General features: G+C 36.3%; 5 protein-coding genes across 5 annotated transcripts; 3 read left to right on the top strand and 2 right to left on the bottom strand.

Annotated features, from left to right (window-relative positions):
• Positions 1-1,434: 1,434 nt before the first annotated feature.
• On the bottom strand, positions 1,435-8,358 carry Gr59e (Gustatory receptor 59e). The gene is made up of 5 exons (XM_017620018.1): positions 8,293-8,358; positions 3,231-3,309; positions 2,238-2,815; positions 2,017-2,169; positions 1,435-1,574 (listed from the first exon to the last, which is right to left on the bottom strand). The coding sequence occupies exons 1-5, from the start codon at positions 8,356-8,358 to the stop codon at positions 1,464-1,466; spliced, it is 987 nt and encodes a 328-aa protein (XP_017475507.1). The 3' UTR covers positions 1,435-1,463.
• Positions 8,359-8,689: 331 nt separating this feature from the next.
• Positions 8,690-9,715, top strand: LOC108365833 (putative gustatory receptor 59f). Its single transcript, XM_017620017.1, has one exon. The coding sequence runs from the start codon at positions 8,690-8,692 to the stop codon at positions 9,713-9,715; it is 1,026 nt and encodes a 341-aa protein (XP_017475506.1).
• Positions 9,716-10,551: 836 nt separating this feature from the next.
• Positions 10,552-12,077, top strand: LOC108365832 (putative gustatory receptor 59f). Its single transcript, XM_017620016.1, has 4 exons — positions 10,552-10,650; positions 11,691-11,753; positions 11,811-11,900; positions 11,970-12,077. The coding sequence occupies exons 2-4, from the start codon at positions 11,712-11,714 to the stop codon at positions 12,075-12,077; spliced, it is 240 nt and encodes a 79-aa protein (XP_017475505.1). The 5' UTR covers positions 10,552-10,650; positions 11,691-11,711.
• A 278-nt stretch (positions 12,078-12,355) lies between these two features.
• AIMP3 (aaRS-interacting multifunctional protein 3) lies at positions 12,356-13,622 on the top strand. Its single transcript, XM_017620014.1, has 3 exons — positions 12,356-12,550; positions 12,614-12,916; positions 13,206-13,622. The coding sequence occupies exons 1-3, from the start codon at positions 12,470-12,472 to the stop codon at positions 13,356-13,358; spliced, it is 537 nt and encodes a 178-aa protein (XP_017475503.1). The 5' UTR covers positions 12,356-12,469; the 3' UTR covers positions 13,359-13,622.
• On the bottom strand, positions 13,402-14,835 carry wmd (serine-threonine kinase receptor-associated protein wmd; the record flags this gene model as incomplete). The annotated part of the gene is made up of 2 exons (XM_017620015.1): positions 13,402-14,050; positions 14,130-14,835. Coding segments are annotated over 2 exons (906 nt in total), but the record flags the coding sequence as incomplete, so codon positions are not given.
• Positions 14,836-18,696: the final 3,861 nt, after the last annotated feature.

Raw genomic sequence — 18,696 nt, 5'->3', positions numbered from 1 at the left:
AGAAAAAAAATGTGTATTGGGCGATGGGATAATCCCTCTTCTGAGGAATTGTAGTAGTCTACTTCAAAGAAAACGACCGTACTCGTTCAATGTCACTCAACAACTCCCTTTTATTGCATCAGCATTTTTGGAAAGTTCCCGAAGTAACTTATGTATGTACATCAAGTGAAAGAGATAAGCTTACATTGACACATAGTATGCTAGAATGAATACATTATATTGATTAAGAATGATGATGAAGAATAAAGGATAATAGACAAACTTACACTAACGGCTAATATTCAAATTAACCCTACATCGATACTTCTATATACTTAGGGCTAAGGAGACATACTAAGGGTTAACTGCTTATTTATTGCTACAATCAGTAGCTCAGAAATAGTAACATTGGCGGCACGTTATTTTGCAACTTACAACGTAAGAAAGAGGTCATCGGAGATGTTCATTTTGTGCTGTACTAATAGATGGCGTTGGTCATGATGACAATTTTTGTACTAAAAGCTGAGGGAAAATATAGATTACCTTGTAAGGTGCTCACATATTTTCCTAGTGGGTATGTACATTACTATGAATTACTAAAGATGTTACTGCTTTCCTAACCTAACCATAAAATATAAGTTTTATCAGCAGATTGGGCGGTCTAATTGGCTCATTTAGCTAAATTTAGAAAACAAATTTCTAGTCTTAGTCGAAATGGGTTGCTATTATCCATGCAAAAAGATACTTTTTACTAAAAATTAAAAACTAATAATTTTCTTCAGTGAAAATAATACATGCACCCACCCTGTCGGAAACAATAATTACCAAAAAAGTGATATAAGTTACCGTTGAAACACAATGCCAGGGAATGGCGAATTTTTCGCCTCGAATGTCCGCTGTAAAAATTAAAACACACTTAGGTTGTTCACTAGGGTTGTCCAAAAATGCATGTGAAAGAGTAAAGTCATCATTTTTATGCTCTCACCCCCTAAGATTGTTCTAAGCCGAAAAAATATACCCTAATTTTTTTATTTTGAAATCAAAAAATACTTGGAGGTCGCTCAGAGCGCCCAAAGTTTTCCATGTATTTTAAATGGGGAAAAAACTATTTTTCGTAGAAATGGTATAGAATAGTTAAAAATCAATATTTTTCGATCCCTATAATAATATCCAATTGCTTACTTAGCCATTTTTTCATCGCAACTATAATTTATAGGTCCGCCAAAAACCCACAAAAACACACACACACACACAGCCTTAAAATGCAAAAACCGTTATTTCGATGATAACAAATCATTTCGATCCTTCCTTAATTTCATTAGCAATATGTTCAATCATACATACATAGATTGCAACTAGTGAATTTTATTAAACAATTTTATATTTGATAAATATCTTCAAAATATATATAAATGAGTTTTTATTGTCCTTAGGTATCTGTCTACTTGTACAGGAACTAACGTAGAGGATTACATTATACCAGATCAATTTGTATTATTTGCTGTCACAAAATCGTTATTCATTTTCTCAAATGAATTATTGCTTAGATCAATCTGTATGAGAAACATTACACAGTTGGTTACTGTACATAAAATCTGCAAGAAAGTAAAAAGAAGAAATATTAAAACTGTTAATAAATCCAGATGCTAGAAAAATGGCGTTGTATGTACATATAGATGTGAATAAAATTACAACCGATGGCAAATAATTATAATACTAGTTTACAGTGATTTTCACCTGTGGCATTTGACTGTCATTCCCTATGAAAAATTTGTCCCTGAATCCGAATATGAAAGCAGATATTAAGAGAGTAGAACAGTTTTCGAGATATAGCTATATTTCCTTTCTTCGAGTTTGAAAAAAATGATAGGAAATATATTTGTAATTCGTTAGTTCTTAACTTGCCCCCCGAGTCCCCTAAAGCCATTTTCATTGGGAATATTCGGACGCTTAAAATGTTTTGTGAATCCCCCACACAACTAAATTTTCTCCGCGAGTCAGTCTAGTACCACCAAATTTGTTTACATATTTACCTACCCCTGTAAGCAGCAACAAATCCAACTCAACTACACCGCACGCCATTTCCGTTGGCTTTCGTGCCATCATTTGTAATAGAAAGCGATTGATAGCATGTTCCATATCTTCCGTTGCAATTTTTATCTCATTAAGCACAAGTGGAGTGCGACACTTCTAAAAAAAAAAAATAAAAGTTAAACAAACAAAAATGTAACTACTTATTTTAGTTACGTCTCGCTCACCTCCTCTACAATTGCATTATTTGCGATTAGTATTAAGAAAATGCGGGCCAAATGTTGTAGTTGCCAAAGTATTTTGCCCGGCTCAGAAGTGTGAAAACTTTTGTAAATCTCAAAAACATAAATGGATAAAGCAAAAAGTGAACCCAAAATGTGAAGCAACAATATGAAACCGAAAATATTAGCCACTTGCTCCATTAGCGCATCCAAGTCCGAGTATAGACGGCGTATGAATTCCAAAATCTCGTAATCACTACGGATATCCGAATATGAATTGCAGAACTCACGCTTATACCATGCAAACTCTGTAACATAAGGCATATGAGAGTCAAATTTTCTAGAGCACTCGCTGCTTTCTTCCAATCGGGATGAGCTAAGCAAAACGTTGTGACGTGTTCCTAGGCGTTGCTTGAGCGCCTCATTAAAACGCTTATAAAATAGACAAGCAAAACGCAAACACAACCAATATTGACCCAATTTCAGTGATAGCAGAAAGCTTGGTAAATTATGTGCGCCTACACCACGCATCAGTTCATAAAATTGATATTCAACATGAAAATACTTTAAGCAAAGAAACATCACTGCGAGCAGTAAAATGCATAAACTGTAAAATTTTAATTCCTTGCAAAGCGTCGACAAGAGTTTAAACTCCGATGCACGGGGATGCTGCGCTTCAAAGCGATTTATTTCCATTAGGATATGCATAAATTTTCGCGGAATAGTACTATAGTGCAGGGCGTAATAAAAAGTGCTGAGCACAATAGTGGTACCAATAAAGTTGTTGATTATAATTTCACCAAAATAAAATACTTTCTCAATTAGAATTATGGATGGATCTAGTGTGCTTATATAACTCCAGCTTAGCGCGTAAATGCATATAATAATAAGGAAACCAAGAAGACAATGCAACCGTTGCAATAGTTGAAATTTGTTTTTGCGCAGATGCGCCTTTAAAATAGGTGCCACACAGAATAGTTGACAAATCGCAGCGAGTACGTGTATCAGGCGATCCAAGGGCGCGTGGATAGTGAGTTTGCGGTATGATTTTTGTGTGAGTGCCGGTGCCACCATTGTGCTGTAAAGAGAGTACAAAAGATGCTTAAGTATGGTACTTATGGTATCAATTATTTTTTCAAAATTTTATATTTGATGATGCACTACATCTATATACTCTAGGAACATTTCTGCATAAAAAAAATAAAATAAAATGTCGCTTATGTCGCGGGCTACATGTGTATGTATGTACATTAGCCTGCATCACCAAAAAAAGTTACGGTTTTTCCGCTGGGATTACAAAATTTATTATATTTTAAGACATTCACAAAAATATTTCGCAAAAATATTAAGATTTACGTGAGCTGGACCGATTTGAAAACACCTCCAAAAATGGAGTTTTTTATGAATAAAAATAATTTCTTAAAGAACTTTATGAAAAAGTCCCCTCAGATGACAAAACAGATTAAGCTTAAAAAAATCTGTATAAAAATATTTAAAAATCTTTTCAATGAAATCATAACAATGAGATTTTTGATGCTGTTTTTTTTAACTCTTTCAAATATTTATTTACGAAAAACCTTAATAACTGGTCAAAACTATTCTGATTTAGACTAATGGGATCTCAATAGAAAGTTATTTTCAAACTATTTTTATTTCTGTCCAAAAAAAAAAAGTCATTCGAGCCCCAATTTTGTTTTCAAATACCAACACATCTTAATTCAACTTTGAAGGACGTTCGTTCGTTCATCATTAGCAAAGAAATAAAAAGGGTGAGAAAATACCTTTCCAATGATACCCTACAAGTCTAAATCGGAAGAGCTTAGGTTCAATTACTCAAGTTTTTCTTATACCATTCTTTGAAAAAAGTTCAAAATTTTTTTTAATTTTTTAAAAATATTTTTATGGAAATTTTTTAAGCTATAACCGTTTTGTCATTGGAGGGGATTTTTTTTCAAAAAAAAAATAAAAATCTTTAAGAATNTGATTTTATAATCCCAATGAAAAAACAGTACCGATTTGTTTTTTTTTTTTTTGTATGGGGAGTGATGCAGTCTAATGTACATACATACATATGCACTAATTTTTTAGCAATTAGGGTTACTTTCTTGGACTTCCTTAGACCTCACTGGAAACCTTAAGCCGTATAAAAGATCGACGTATGGCTACCTTAAAACCCTTTACGGATCGTTGCTTTTCTGAATTAGCTTTAAGTAGCTTTTTAATCGTTCACACTCCCTTTAAGGATTAGTGGATGATTCAAAGGGACTGGAGCTCACCACACGGGTCAAGTATCTAACGTCAATAAGATAATATACTCTGATAACCTAGTAGCAGGGAAATTGCAAGGAGGTGTACGGCTGACGAGTGTGGCTGAAACGAACTCACTGGGCAGTGAGCATGTCAGTTCAGCGAACATTGAGCGAAAACTAGGACGATGATTCTGACAGGTCACTGTGTGAAAGGAGTTTACGCGCTGGGAAGACTAAAAATCTCATCTGACGTTTATTACTGCAGTTGCTTGAAGGATTATTGGACGGTCTGACCTCTATATTTTCTACGAAGATGACAAGTTTTACACTTATTGGCCAAGCTCATTAGTCCTCTTCGTAACTTTGTATTTGATCCGTGACACATATGTAGGGTGAAACAAAGGTGATGCAGACCTTTGACATTTGTTATATGTTATTGTTTTCTTCTCTGTTTCAGACAATCAGTACTACAGACTTTGGAAAACTTAGTCATGGAGCTAATTGTAAGCGCCAAAATATTATTATTAGTCATGGAGCGATACTCAGTTGAACAAGGCGTAGAAGTAATCCAATCGTTGATGTCCATCCATTCCTTACAGCCTACCGTACTAGTACTCACAGTTCCAAAACTATCCTACATGTAAGCATGTAGCTAACGATAATTTTGTGCAGGATATACCATCCTGCCAAGCGTCAAAAGTGGAACTACTGCATATCCATGGTGTGTTCACATGCATGTGCTGAGGTCAGCGTTAATCGTTGGAGTAGAGATAACATTAGCAGATAGTATTAATATGAAATTGTTTCAATTTTTAATGAGTACAAAAATCATTTAAGTGTTTGGCGTGATGACAACTATTACCCTATACAAATACACTATTTAATGCTTGTAGCAGGTTAGTGTGCCGTACAAAAAGTGAATCCGCATTTGACCCACTAGGAAAGCGTATGTAATATACAAATATAGGATACAGCTAATTGACATGAACCATTTTATTCGGATTTGTATGCTAAAATATAAGCGTAAAAATATGTACCATCATAACTAAAAGGTGGTTCTTCTAGACCTATTTTCAATTTCAAATAAAACACCCGAAAGAACTTTCTCTGACATTTACTTTTTAAAAATAATTTCATTTAAATGTTGGCCGCGGCTAAGCTGTACATCGTCGATTCGGAAGGTCTTACTGTCAATTACTCTTTTCAGCAGTACGCGAATTTTGCTAGTAATGTTAGCTTACATGTTTTCAATCATACATAGCTGGCATATCGACGAACACTTTTGACTTCACATAACCCCAAAGAAAAAAGTCCAGAGAAGTGATGTCACACGATAACTTGATGAAACCAAATGTTGCCGACATCGCGGACTTCAATTTCAAGCAACAAAACGGTCGTGCTCGTTATTGACGGCTATCTCCTGTCCGCCACCAACATTTGAATGATTTTTTTTTAAGTAGATGTCAGAGAATGTTCTTTCGGGTAATAAGAAAGATTTCAACATCCAGTTCTGTTTAAGATCACCCGATGGCAGGAAAGTGTAAAGCACTTTATGCATTTTGCTTATAGTTTTGAAGGTAAATATCTTTGGGCTTATTTTCTAGCAAAAAAAAAAACTCCGAGTTATAGTAGTAATAAATGCACAATTTCCGTAAGAGGTTAAATACCGACTTTGATAAATGAACGGATTTTATGCCTGAAAATAAGCAATGGCTAGTTTAATAATTTCATACAGAAATATCTAATATCAACTCCAATATTCCCCTTAAAATTTTCTTTCGATCACTTCCGACTATGCAACCCTTTTTCTCAAAATGCGTCTCGGCTCGATCGCTTTTACCTTCATCGGGGGCTTGTGAGAACCTTGCAGAGAATCCAGAGGAGATCTTCTCTCGTGAGCCATCAGTTGCACTTTGTTAGATATGATAACTCTCCCATCAAAAATAATTCTTTAGAAAATACAAAAAAAGTCAACCAATCAGCTAAGGCGTGTAAATACTACAGCTATTCGCGCACTCCTTCCTCACAAACTTCCACTCAAGCGTTGTGTAGGGAAGGTGCAACTTCTGGGTCGAATGACCGATATTAGGCTTTCAAGCCACTATAATGTAATTTACTGATGTATCTAATGCAGGAACCGTAAAGCTGCTTTTACGTGAGGCGATTCAACATTGTTCAACAAAAATCACTCAATTCCAATCGCGGTGATTCAAAAATCGCTTGCCTCAAAACAGACAGAAAGTCAACTTTTGCAGGCGATTATCGATTGCCAAAAAAACGCCTCAAAGTGCATCTGAAGCTCTGTCTCGGCAACAGAGGATGTTCACTTCTGTGGCATGTCAGGATGGTATGAAGCGAGCCACTGCGGCAGCGACTACCCTGTGGAAATGACTTTCGCCAGCGTGAACGTCTGAGGGTGTGGGAAGGGCGGGGAAGCTGCTCTCGGTAACTTCCGCGAAACCGTTCCAATCAGCTTTGTTAAAGTTGGTATAGGTAAGGTCGTGCGCGGGTGCGCGGGTGCAAAGTCGGTGGCCTTATTGATCGTGGAGGCTGGTGGGGCCATTTGGCTTGAGCAACAGGGGGCCACAAAGCTTGTGGTCTACTCCCAGTGAGACCTAAGGCCTGAACAGGTTCTTTGGTGACTCCATTCATTGCAGGAATTGCACCTAACCGAAGTGGATGGAGCCGTCTCTGCCAAACGCAGCAGAAGTATGTTTCTGCTACGGGGTTAGGCTCAATGCCCGCCCGGAGAAGAAGGATGCGGAGCAATCCGGCTGCAGGGTATTGCTCCATGACGTCGCCAGGTCGCCAAAACAACAGCCTTTGATCGAGTAAAACCCGAGTCATTCCGGTACGTAGAACCGGCTGTCGTAGGAATGATACATATTTATCGACTTGATCGACTCCATATCTATAACATTATAACAGGGAGTGGATAATGGCGATAAAGATGTTTAATCTGTAGTTAGTGTTAACCAGACATTGAACAACCGACCCTAAGTGTTTGTTTCATCTGACCACCTTCTAGCTTCTTGGAAGGGGCTCTCTCAATTAAAAGAAAACTTTCTTTACAGAAGTTACCATTTAATATTCCGACAGAACCGCAACAGACTGCTCATTAATATGTAGGCGTTGTTCTTTTGGGAATCCAATCCCGTATTCCTCGGACTAAAAGTAGTAAAACTGTCAATAAATAAAAATTCGCTCAGAGCGAAAGAGTAACACTGAAAAGTACGGGATCGCTTTTTAGTAAAAAATGGTAACTTCTGACAACTTCAACATAACCTCTAAATTTTGATAGCGAAATTTTGCTTATTTTGTGTGTAAACACACTCAGCTCACACATGTAAATAAGTAAAAATACTTTCAAATTCATCCACTTAAAAAAGTAATTAAATAGTTTTCAAAATTCATTAACAGAGTGATCTTTTCTTTTGTTTCCAATTTAGTTGTCAAACACACTACAGCTGATCCTTTGACACATTTACCAGAATTTACCAAAAAAATCTTCGGACTAAAACTGGTAGCTTCCGACAGAGAGAGGACCTTAGTTGCTCTCTTTTTTGTCCTCTCAATTGTCAGAGAACCGAGTACGGGATCGATTTCCAATAAAATGTGACTAATTCTGACTATTTCTGACTAGTCCGGACTCGTACAGGATCGTAATTAATAATTCCTTCATCTATTCCGTTCGAAAATAATAATCATTAGTGCATTCACAGTATTTTTCTTGCAGGGAAAAATGTTTGCTAAGCGCATTCAAATATTTTCCTACCAGTTCTTTCTAGCATAGAAAGGAATACTCCTCATACCCTTGTAGCGTGCACTTCATCAACAAATTTCTCGACAGGAATATTTGTACACCAACATACTAACATAGTTCGGCCAGTGAAGCCCTAATGCATTTGACTAAAAGCCCATAATTAACGACATGTTGACATATGATTTGCTCAGTTATTTAAAAATTAAAATCTATTAGTTTTAGAGGAAACCTACGAGTACCTTCAAAGCGGGCATTCATTCATCATGAGTGTGTGAATATCGCGCTTCATACTAAACACAAATTACCTGTTGTATTCATTAATCAAAGAATGTGATATACAATTAATTTTACCATTTCAAGCACTTAACCAAGGTGCCACGTGCTGCACCGTGACGCGCATAAAACCGTTTCAGTCTATGTTTGGATTCCAATCGGTCTTTTATAGAATGTTGTCTGCAATAGTTTATAAACAAAAATCGAGCAATCAGGTGAAACCGCTAAAGAAATCGCCGCCTAATTCGTCCAGCGAGCAGATTACCGTTAATGTATTGGAAACGCGACTATATCGTTCAGTTCATGTTCTTTTAATACTCTCCGAGCTGTTTGTATGCCTGCCTTATGGCGCTCATCGACGCCTACCAACAACGACCAGCAGCTGCAGTGATAAAATTTTAATGTTACTCCACATCACCTGGAGCATTGGTATTTACGTCAGTCTCGTCTTCACCATCTACGGCGAGTACACGCAATCGGACAAGGACTTGCCCACCGTACAAAAACCGTTGTTCTTTTGCGAGTATTTAGTCTATCTGGTGCACTTATTTCAAATATTACTCTCTACCTACTGGGCGCGCCAAAAATGTCGACGTTTCTTGCACACAATCGCAGAATTCGATTATAAACTTATATCATTCGGAAGACCACCAGAATATCAACAACTGAATCGCTTTATAAGAGCTCATCTGTATCTGATACTGTTATATGTGGTCGCTACCGCTGTCGTTGACTACTTCTACACCGCTGGCATTATGACGCACTTCATTCGCAGCCTAGCCGTTTATCTGTTGCCAAATCTGGTGTTATGCTTCTCGCTGGTACAGTACTACACCCTGCTATATGCCATAGCTCAACGTATAATTTGGCTGAATGAAATCCTGCACGCGGAGCTTTCGCTAAAAACGTCTGCCAGAGTTTTGCGCGAAAAACTACAAGACATTCGATTAAGCTACTCGACACTTCAGATATTCACAAAGGAAGTAAATAATTCTTTTGCCCTCTCACTGGTGCTGGTGTACATTGGATCCTTCACAAACTTGTCGGTTAATCTTTTCCTGTTGTACAAATACTTGGACGATGCGTCTAACTCCACATTTTCATGGATTATGTACTCGTTGGTTTGGACAAGCATGCATATTGGCAAAATGTTCTGCATACTTTATTTTAATTATGGTGTACAGAGTCAGGTAGTGTAATTTGGTGTTTGGTAGTTATATTTAAAACTTACGTTTTTCTAAGCATGCTAGGCGGATTCGGTTTCTCAATACGGGGGTTAATTCGTACTTTATGGTAGTCAGGATGAACGACGAAAGTAGATTAGTAGATTCTTCTTATATCTTCAAAGAAAGTTTGTGTATTCAAATTATTTGCAGGAGGTACTAAAAAATGCATTGCCTACACTCGATAGAGTCATAAATTGATAATTCATATAGTTAGTTTTTGGTTTTGTTTTGAATTATTTAGTCATAGTATTTTTTAGAGTTAGTATCAGTACGCATTTGCACCAAATTTTATGGATTATGACTTAAGTGTACTAATTTCATTAGAACTCATTGCAGATCTCTGTACTAAATAGAACCCAGTAGGCTAAAATAATCTTGTTTTCATACATACATATGTAAATACACAGCAAGCCAGCTCAGAAGGGTTAACTAACCATTAGTAGATCAACGTCGATTGAGTGTACTTCCTATACCAGTAAAGACGCAAAGAACGAATCTTAATCGGACTCGTGTGGTGTGATTCAAGTACATACCTCGGCAATTTACATGAGGACAAGGAGGTAGATACAAAGCAAAGCAGAGAGGGAGGCAATAGAAAACCAAAGCTATATAAGTACCATCATTTAATCAGCCTCGCAAAACGAAAACTTTTTTGCAAGACACTGCAGACTAGGAGAACATCTCTATATATGGGATATAGTACAATCATCTTTATCGGTGTTGCGACTTGACAAGGAAGACGCCTTCCCATATTATAGATGAGTAGGGGGGCCTCTCTCCCTCTGGACCAACCCAGTTGAAATGGCACACTTCCTGGGTCTCCCGTTAGTTGCGCTTGACGGCAATAATTGAGGGATTGAGGGACAAGCCGAACTAGACAGGGCTAAGTAGCTGCTACAATAATAACAGTGAGTACGACGCCGCCTGCAGAAGACGACGTGGCGAGTCTACGCTTAAAATGGCCATAGACTGCGCAAATTCTGATGGTGATATAGCAATTTCTCCAGAAATTTCTCAGAGGTTTGGCCTTAGGTTGCAGACAGAGTGGAAGCGAAGCCGAAGATGAAGATGAAGACGAAGCCGAAGACGAAAAACAGTGCAGTAGTAAACATGTGAAAGTGATCACAGTGCAAACGAAGACGAAGGCGAAGATGAAGACGGTTGCGCAAGCAGTCAGCTTGAAACTGTGCGGTACTGTTTTCAAAGACGAATCGCCTGCTGTGATGAGTTGTTTACAATATATTTAACTGTTTGCAATTGTGAAAAAACGCGTTTTTCAAGAAATTCGCAAAATTTTTAATTGGCATACTTGTATATTCGAAAAATGTCTGTCCGTCTTACCGTAACACATAATACAAGTGGCGAAATTCTCCAAAAGTTGTCCTATACAAATTATTTCATGAATAGCTGTTTTTTCTTTATTTTCTTTAGATTTTATATAAAAGAAAAGGTTTGTTTTAGAAACAAATCTTCATATCATTGATCTTCCACTATGTACACTCGCCAGCTTGGCCGCAACGCAAACAATTCGGCTCCGGATCCGTCTTCATCTTCATCGTCGACTTCGCTTCCACTCTGTCTGCAACCTTCGTGTTTGGCCGAGCTTGTCCTCCAATTTGTGGGGTGTGCCTTGATGTTGTTACACAAAGCGGAGGGACCTCGAGTCTTACGCCGACCCCGAACGGCGATTGTATTTTTATGAGAAGCTGTTTTTCGTGGCGGATATACACTCGGAGGTTAGCCATTGCCTGCCGAGGGGCGACCGCTGTTAAGGAAAAACCTTTCCAAATTTTGTTGTGATGTTGCCTTCACCACTACACCACAGCGGCCGCGGTTAAGAATTACGGACCGTATATATTACTTGGCAAAGAAGTATTTATCCAGTTACAAGGCTGATGAAAAAAAAAACTTTCTTTATTTAAAAGTATTATTCTATTTTTTTTTTCAGAAAAACAGTACAGCATTAATAATGAATGAAATAGAAGGACAGAACTCGGAAATGGAAGAAACGGTCTGCCGTACAATTTTCTAAAAATGTGTTAAAATTATTTTTAATAATTAATTGCAGATAACACACTTCATATTGCAATTGATTATAAATACGAGAACTAATGTTGTTTGTGGTGTGGTAGAATTAAATATGAACTTTATCACATCAGTAAGTGCTAAGACATAACTTTCATAAAGTTAGAAACCAAATAAAATTGTTTACAAAATTTTTATTTAGCTACTTGTCGGCACCTCCACCATATTCATATTCCTACTACAGTACGACATCACCTATGAGGCGCTCACACAAACTCACAAATCAGGTAGTCGCAGTCAAATGGACTAAACGCCGCTTCAGTTATATGTACATACATATGTACATGAATGAAAATATTTTTATGTGTGATCACCAAATAAAATATTTTAATTTACTTAATAAAATATTTATTTTAATTTCATTGAGCACATTTTCGCAATCCACTAGTGTAGGCGCAAGGCGAACAAATAATTCTTCGTTCACTTACAAATAGCACGGCGAACGAAATAATTTTCACTACGATTTTTTCGTTCAAAGATGGTATCACCGCATAAATAAAAGCGCCCGCCAGCATTTAAACAATCTGGCAAAGCTCGTTAAACAGCTGTTAGTAAATATTTATCTTCACGTGGGAAGGCGAAAAAGCTTCCCAATTGTCCATTTTCTGGTTAATAAATAAAAACAAATAGCAATTTTTCAAAATGTGCGAAGTTGAGACAATAACCAAAATCGCCAACTCCCTCGGAGTACCAGCTGGCGATGTAAAATTGAATTCAGAGAAGGTACTGTCTTCAGTTTCGCGATATATGTACATATTTTTGCTAATTTATTTTATTATATTTTAGGTAGTAACTCGCACAAAAAATAGTAAAACTGTTTCGGGCTTTGCCACTATTCTAAATAATCTTGCACAAGAATCAAAATCTGAGATAGCACTAAACAGTGCAGCAACTCGAGAAATCAGCGCTGAAGTCTATCAGTGGATTGAGTTTGCAGTATTGTATGTGGCACCAGGCTCCAAGGACAAGCACATCTCACAGCAACTGCTGCGTGATTTCAATAAACTTTTCACCACTAAATCGTATTTAGTGGGTTATTTCATAACTATAGCGGATTTAGCTATATTCTTTGCAATCTACGATTTAGTGGTGAGTATCATGTTAATAAGAACTTTAACTCGGAGGCATTCGAAACACAACGGCTATAACGATTGAAAGACGCCTTTAGGATTTACTCTTGTGGTCTCTATGAAATTCTTGAGATTGCTACTAGTATTCCCCGAGCGCATACATTCAAACCTTTTTAACCCAATATTAACAATCTGAATCGCTCCTTTCGGTAATTTTTATATAACTTTGTCCAAAATTTTTACATATAAAATTGTATAGTTCACCACCAATATCTTGTATTTAGTTTGATCGATTATTCCCCTTTTAGAAATCCCTTACGCCCCTCGAGAAAGAGAACTACTTAAACCTATCACGCTGGTTCGATCATCTACAACAGAGGCCAGAAATAAGCCAAGGAGATAGTCTACTAAATTTTAACACAATATATCTGCATGGTTGGGCGACAGGAACTCATGTATAAAGCCTATCCCCGGAGTATTGGCCTACATTTAAAGAAAAGCAAATATGAATACCACGTATGAAAATGTGTACGTATTTATTCGAAATAACTTATTGTATTACATATTAAAATATGCTCAACCCTTCGATTTACAATCATTAAGTAAAAATTATAAAACAATTTTAAGTTCTTTGCATAATACGCATTTTAAATTCAGTATTTTGCCAGCTAATTAATATTGTTGAAGTAAATGTTAATACAAAAGCCGTAATTTTCACTTTCTCATATTATTTTTGTTTTCTTTTAAAAAATTTCCAAAATCATTCACTCGTGTATGGTTTCTTATGAGATAATATATTGTTATGAAAAGTAATTGTGTTGCTTAAAATCCAGTGAAGACATCGCTTAATTAAAAATTGCTAAGATTCATTTTATTCTTGATGCTGTATCGGTCTGCAGTTTTTGGCTGTGTACACAAATCCGTCTACGTCAAATCAATTAACAAATTCGTCCTTAGTTGGCATGTACTTCGCGAGGTGAATTCATTGAATTATTCAATTCTCCTGGTTCAGTGCACTTCCAGAGACCGTAGGTCTTGCCCACAGTTGTCTGCCAAAGTCGTAACGTGCCATCTTCAGAGCCACTGGCATAAAGTTCACCATCTGGACTAAACTTGACCGAATGTACAGGACCAAAATGTCCTTTAAAGGATTCTAGAGAAGAAAAAGAAAGCAAACATAAATACTAGAAGAAAAACAATTGGCTGCCATACTCTATATTAGTACAACTTACCAATCTCATTACCAGTTATATAATCAAATTTATACATTTTAAAATCTTCACCACCACACACAAACACATGTTTGTCTGGATGTAAACTAGCCGACGATACATTTGTCGGCACTTTCACCTCTTTCAGCTTTTTCATTGTGTCCACCTCCCAGAAGCTGATGGTCGAGCCATGTGTTATGGTCAGAATGTGGTTATCAGCTGATATTTCTAAGCTGTTTGGATTGTGAGGAAATTGTAGTCGCTGTATCTCATTGCCAGTTAAACGATCCCATAAACGTACGGTTTTATCCTCAGCTGCCGACAAAATACATTTATCATCGCGGCAGAAGAGTGCCCGTTTCAAAGCACCGGAATGTCCAGCATACATTTCCGGCTCAACATTCGGTTGCTCCAAATTGAAAACTCGCACCAATTTCTCATTGCTGCCAGTGACAATGTTCTCGGAGTTTCTATCAAATGCAACTGTTTTCACAATATGCTTATGTTGAAAACTGTGGATTTCACCGCCCGTAACGGCGTTCCAAACTTTTCCAGTAAAGTCAGCCGCACCAGACGCGGCCAAAGTGGCATTCTTGTTCAGCGCCACACCCCAAACGGCGCCCTTGTGCCCCTCGAACGTGCCCACCCAATCTCCGGTATCGCCTTGTCGCAGCATAGGACTGCCATCTGGAATGAAAACAATTNCAAGGTGGTTCAATCCAGTGGTTCAATAAGTCGTTAATATACCTGTTCAAAAGTTAAATACTAAGGAGTCGATTGATGAAAACGCAACGCTGAAGAAATTGGTTTATCGTCTCAAGAAATCTCTTAAGCTTTAAATAACTTTTCTATTTATAATCTCCTTCGAAAACAAACCTTGAACATTGAACTCTTTGCAATCTATAAAGGAAAGAATCAACAAGGTCAACTCCGACATTGAAATCCTGTCCAGCAAAAATATTCAACAAACGATTGGGAAAAAAATATTAAAATAACTAAAATACATACAGACAATGCGCATACATACACAAACAAACATGCGTATTACAAAAGTGTAATACAAAATAAAATAAACTACAGAAATCGGCGAAGCAACGAACACCGCATACTACAGCAAAAAGTGCAACACGCAAGCAGTCGTCGCCAAACAAAAAAAGCGGAAGCAACCTTGACTCAATGACTGCATCAATGCCAACGACCTGATGCGACTGACTGGCTGGCTGGTGAGCCGATTACGCGATTGGTGGCAGCTATACATACAATGTAAGCAAGTGAGTGCAGTGTAGTGTGCAAGCCCGAAATGTTTTGTTCGAAAATTGTATGAATCTCACGTTGCTGCCACATAACTAGAGCGTCAAATACAGAAGGAGTATAAATGCTTTGAGCTAATGGATGTAGGGAAAATTATAGGAATTTTAATAGAGTTACTGTTTGAAAATACAAACTTGTTCTACATCATTTTAAATTAGTAAACAACTATTGGAAATTTTTCATATTTCATAATTTATATGTAAGTATATGTACATGTAATTTAATGTTAAACCACAGAAGCCATTTTCATGTAGGAATACATACCGAGTCCTATTATTACCAGTAGAGCCTGAAAGGAAATCTATAAAAGCCGGTCGTTGGTGTTGTAATAGCATACACATTCCCCCAAGAGCTTTTGGCGGATGCTGTTGGAGTGGCAATCCTTGGGCAGATATAAAGCTCAGATAGTTCGGGTTACTTAGACCCGGCTGTCGTGGTAATAAGAGTATGCTGCTTTACAGTGGCCACATATGTGCATATGTGCATGTGTATTTATTTCGAGTAATTTGATGTTTTTTATTTTTTTTAGATTATAGTAAATGAAAAGAATGCCGGTTTTTAATATTCCTATTATAATGCTCCAATAGGTTGCATCAAAAAATCTATATAACTAACGATTAGCGTTAGATTTGAAATATATTTCAAAGTATGTACATAATTAAATTTACGTATCCTATATACACGCCCCCATTATTCTACATTTTATACAGCACTTTTGCCTTTTCATTGTATGTACATTGCATATTACAGCAATTTATGTCTCTAAAATCTGCTTGCAGCTGCGCATTCGCCGGATATTGTTATTTTAATAGCATATCGCTGTTGTTGTCGACGTGCAGTCGGCGTTGAAATTTCGCGCACATTGTTTGTTAATCGTGTAGACATTCTAAATCAAGGTGAACAGGCGTTTTTATTATAAATTCTCTTTATTTATCGATTGACTACCTACCTGATCGTCGGTTGTTGTTGTTTAATTGCAATTTCATATGCACTCAGTTGTGTTGCATTGTTAGCATAACTGTTACGCACAACAAAGAAACATGTTTGGAAAAAATACATATATAAACAAATTATTGCAATTAGGAAATGTACGAGTGTGTGTACACTAAGAAAATTGATCTTGATTCAAATTTTGTATTAAGATTAAATGGAATGATTTGCTCTTTTATTTAAATCATCAATTATAAATAAAACAAAAACTGTTTTTATTACTATGTATCTAAACCACTAATGCCCCTATTATGATTCACAACTTTGGAGATAGTTGAGTTGTAAGTTGTAAATTGGTATTGTGGGGCACAACTCAACTCAACTTTGAAAACATAGTTGTCTGTCGTTGCTGCACCAGCATCCTTGGGCTCATCGGTAAAACATAATTCATAACTGATTTCTATTTTATTGCTGTTCAATATTTTAATATAATTAAAAAAAAAACATAATAGTATTAAAATATCGAAATTTGTATCGAATTGCCGACTTTTTCAATGGCTACAGTCAACTGAAAACAGTTGTGAACAGTAATAACAACAAATAGTTGAGTTGTCTAAAAGTTGAGTTGTCTACAAGCCTAAATTGAAGCTTAGGCTTTTATTAATATCATTGTATAAACGTTTCTCATAAATTTTGGAGAAAGCTCCTCGAATAATATTATTAGATTCCTACAAATGTTTGCACCGAAATAATCAAAATTAACATCGGGTTAAATGCTGTAGATATAGTATACATTAGTAGGAATTCAGTAGAACGAAATATGAACAGTTGTTCTCAACCTTAGTTTACTGCTAAATACTAAATCGCAATCGGTGTAGAACAGTCGACGTCCGTACAAATGCAGAAAACAGTTTTCTTGCTCCCTCTTGACAAAATTTATTCCCTTCTAAAGGCCCTGTGTGTGTGTGCAACCTTTTTTACGGGAGTGTCAAAACTCTAATGTCACTGTGAGCAAACGGCTGACTTCCAAAACGTACCAATACAATGTTTGTATATGCTGAGTTGTGAAACATTGCAACCATAAACATTGCATATTTTATATATTCAATATAACATTGAGAGCCCTTTAGGAATTTTTCATTTTCACAACAGCAATCGCAACCAAAAACACACGAAGCATCAAATTATATAGTTATGCGCCTATTGCTCTAGGGATACGTTTTGTTAATTTTATGGGTGTGTTTTAGAAAAGTATACATTGTAAACCATTTGATGTTCGGCGTTACGGAACATTATACCTTGTACGTATGCAATGCAACTGACGTGTTATGTGCCTACATTAGAGTGGTCCAAAAAAATTAAGTTGGAATTTTAATGCCGGCACCCCCTAGGATTGTTCTATATCGAAAAAAATATACCCCTATTTTTTTATTTTGAAATCAAAAAATATTTAGGCGNCCGGCACCCCCTAGGATTGTTCTATATCGAAAAAAATATACCCCTATTTTTTTATTTTGAAATCAAAAAATATTTAGGCGGTGCTCACAGCGCTCAAAGTTTTCCATGTATTTTATATGGAGAAAAAACCATTTTTCGTAGAAATGGTGCAAAACTCTTAAAAATCAATATTTTTCAATCGGAAAACTGTGGTTCTCTTCAGGAGACTTCGAGTATTAATATGCAATTGTTTATTTAACCATCTTTTATGATTAAAGATTTTTTCATTGCATTTTCTATGGGTTTTGGGGGACCTATAAAATATAGTTACTATGAAAAAATGGTTAAAGAGAAAATTGCGTATTATTACTGGGAATCTCCTGAAGATAAGAAAAGTTTTCCGATCGAAAACTGTTGATTTTCAAGAATTTTACACTATTTCTACGAAAAGTTGTTTTTCCTCCATATAAAATACATGGAAAACTTTGAGCGCTTTGAGCACTCCCTATTTTTATTTATTTTTTTTCAAAATAAAAAAATAGTTGTATAATTTTTTTCGATATAGAACAATCCTAGGGGGTGCCGGCATTAAAAATCCGACCTTATTTTTTTTACATACATTTTTGGACCACTTTAGCCTACATTTGTCCACTTTGCCATGCAAAAACGTATGTATATATAGGTAAATATACAGACTTGGCAAAAAGTTGTGTATACTATAATAAGCCATCCCTAATTAATAATAACGCAATTCCAGCTTTTATCAGTTTAAATAAGTAAAGTAATAGTAACAAAGTGTAGAATATGTTCTACAATAATTAAAATTGATTGCATGTATGTACAATAAAATAAACAAAAATTACAAATAGACAAACAAACAGCAACAAAAATGGCAAAGCAAAAAAACAAG

This window comes from Rhagoletis zephyria, unplaced genomic scaffold (assembly GCF_001687245.7).
Source record: "Rhagoletis zephyria isolate East Lansing unplaced genomic scaffold, Rhagoletis_zephyria_1.1 Rzeph_scaffold_02014, whole genome shotgun sequence".
Taxonomy (NCBI): domain Eukaryota; kingdom Metazoa; phylum Arthropoda; class Insecta; order Diptera; family Tephritidae; genus Rhagoletis; species Rhagoletis zephyria.
The sequence above is the reverse complement of the archived record's forward strand: the minus strand, read 5'-3'. Positions and strand labels throughout refer to the sequence as shown.

Excerpts from the sequence above, each read along its gene's own strand:
- Gr59e (XM_017620018.1), bottom strand. The coding sequence starts at position 8,358 with ATGTTAGTATGTTGGTGTACAAATATTCCTGTCGAGAAATTTGTTGAT. Across the intron at positions 2,816-3,230 it reads CCTTGGATCGCCTGATACAC|TGATGTTTCTTTGCTTAAAG; the intron begins GTACTCGCTGCG and ends TACTGCTCGCAG. Across the intron at positions 1,575-2,016 it reads ATTTGTTGCTGCTTACAGGG|ATTTTATGTACAGTAACCAA; the intron begins GTAGGTAAATAT and ends ACTTTCTTGCAG.
- LOC108365833 (XM_017620017.1), top strand. The coding sequence starts at position 8,690 with ATGTTGTCTGCAATAGTTTATAAACAAAAATCGAGCAATCAGGTGAAA.
- LOC108365832 (XM_017620016.1), top strand. The coding sequence starts at position 11,712 with ATGAATGAAATAGAAGGACAGAACTCGGAAATGGAAGAAACG. Across the intron at positions 11,754-11,810 it reads ACTCGGAAATGGAAGAAACG|ATAACACACTTCATATTGCA; the intron begins GTCTGCCGTACA and ends AATTAATTGCAG. Across the intron at positions 11,901-11,969 it reads ATATGAACTTTATCACATCA|CTACTTGTCGGCACCTCCAC; the intron begins GTAAGTGCTAAG and ends ATTTTTATTTAG.
- AIMP3 (XM_017620014.1), top strand. The coding sequence starts at position 12,470 with ATGTGCGAAGTTGAGACAATAACCAAAATCGCCAACTCCCTCGGAGTA. Across the intron at positions 12,551-12,613 it reads TAAAATTGAATTCAGAGAAG|GTAGTAACTCGCACAAAAAA; the intron begins GTACTGTCTTCA and ends ATTATATTTTAG. Across the intron at positions 12,917-13,205 it reads TTGCAATCTACGATTTAGTG|AAATCCCTTACGCCCCTCGA; the intron begins GTGAGTATCATG and ends TTCCCCTTTTAG.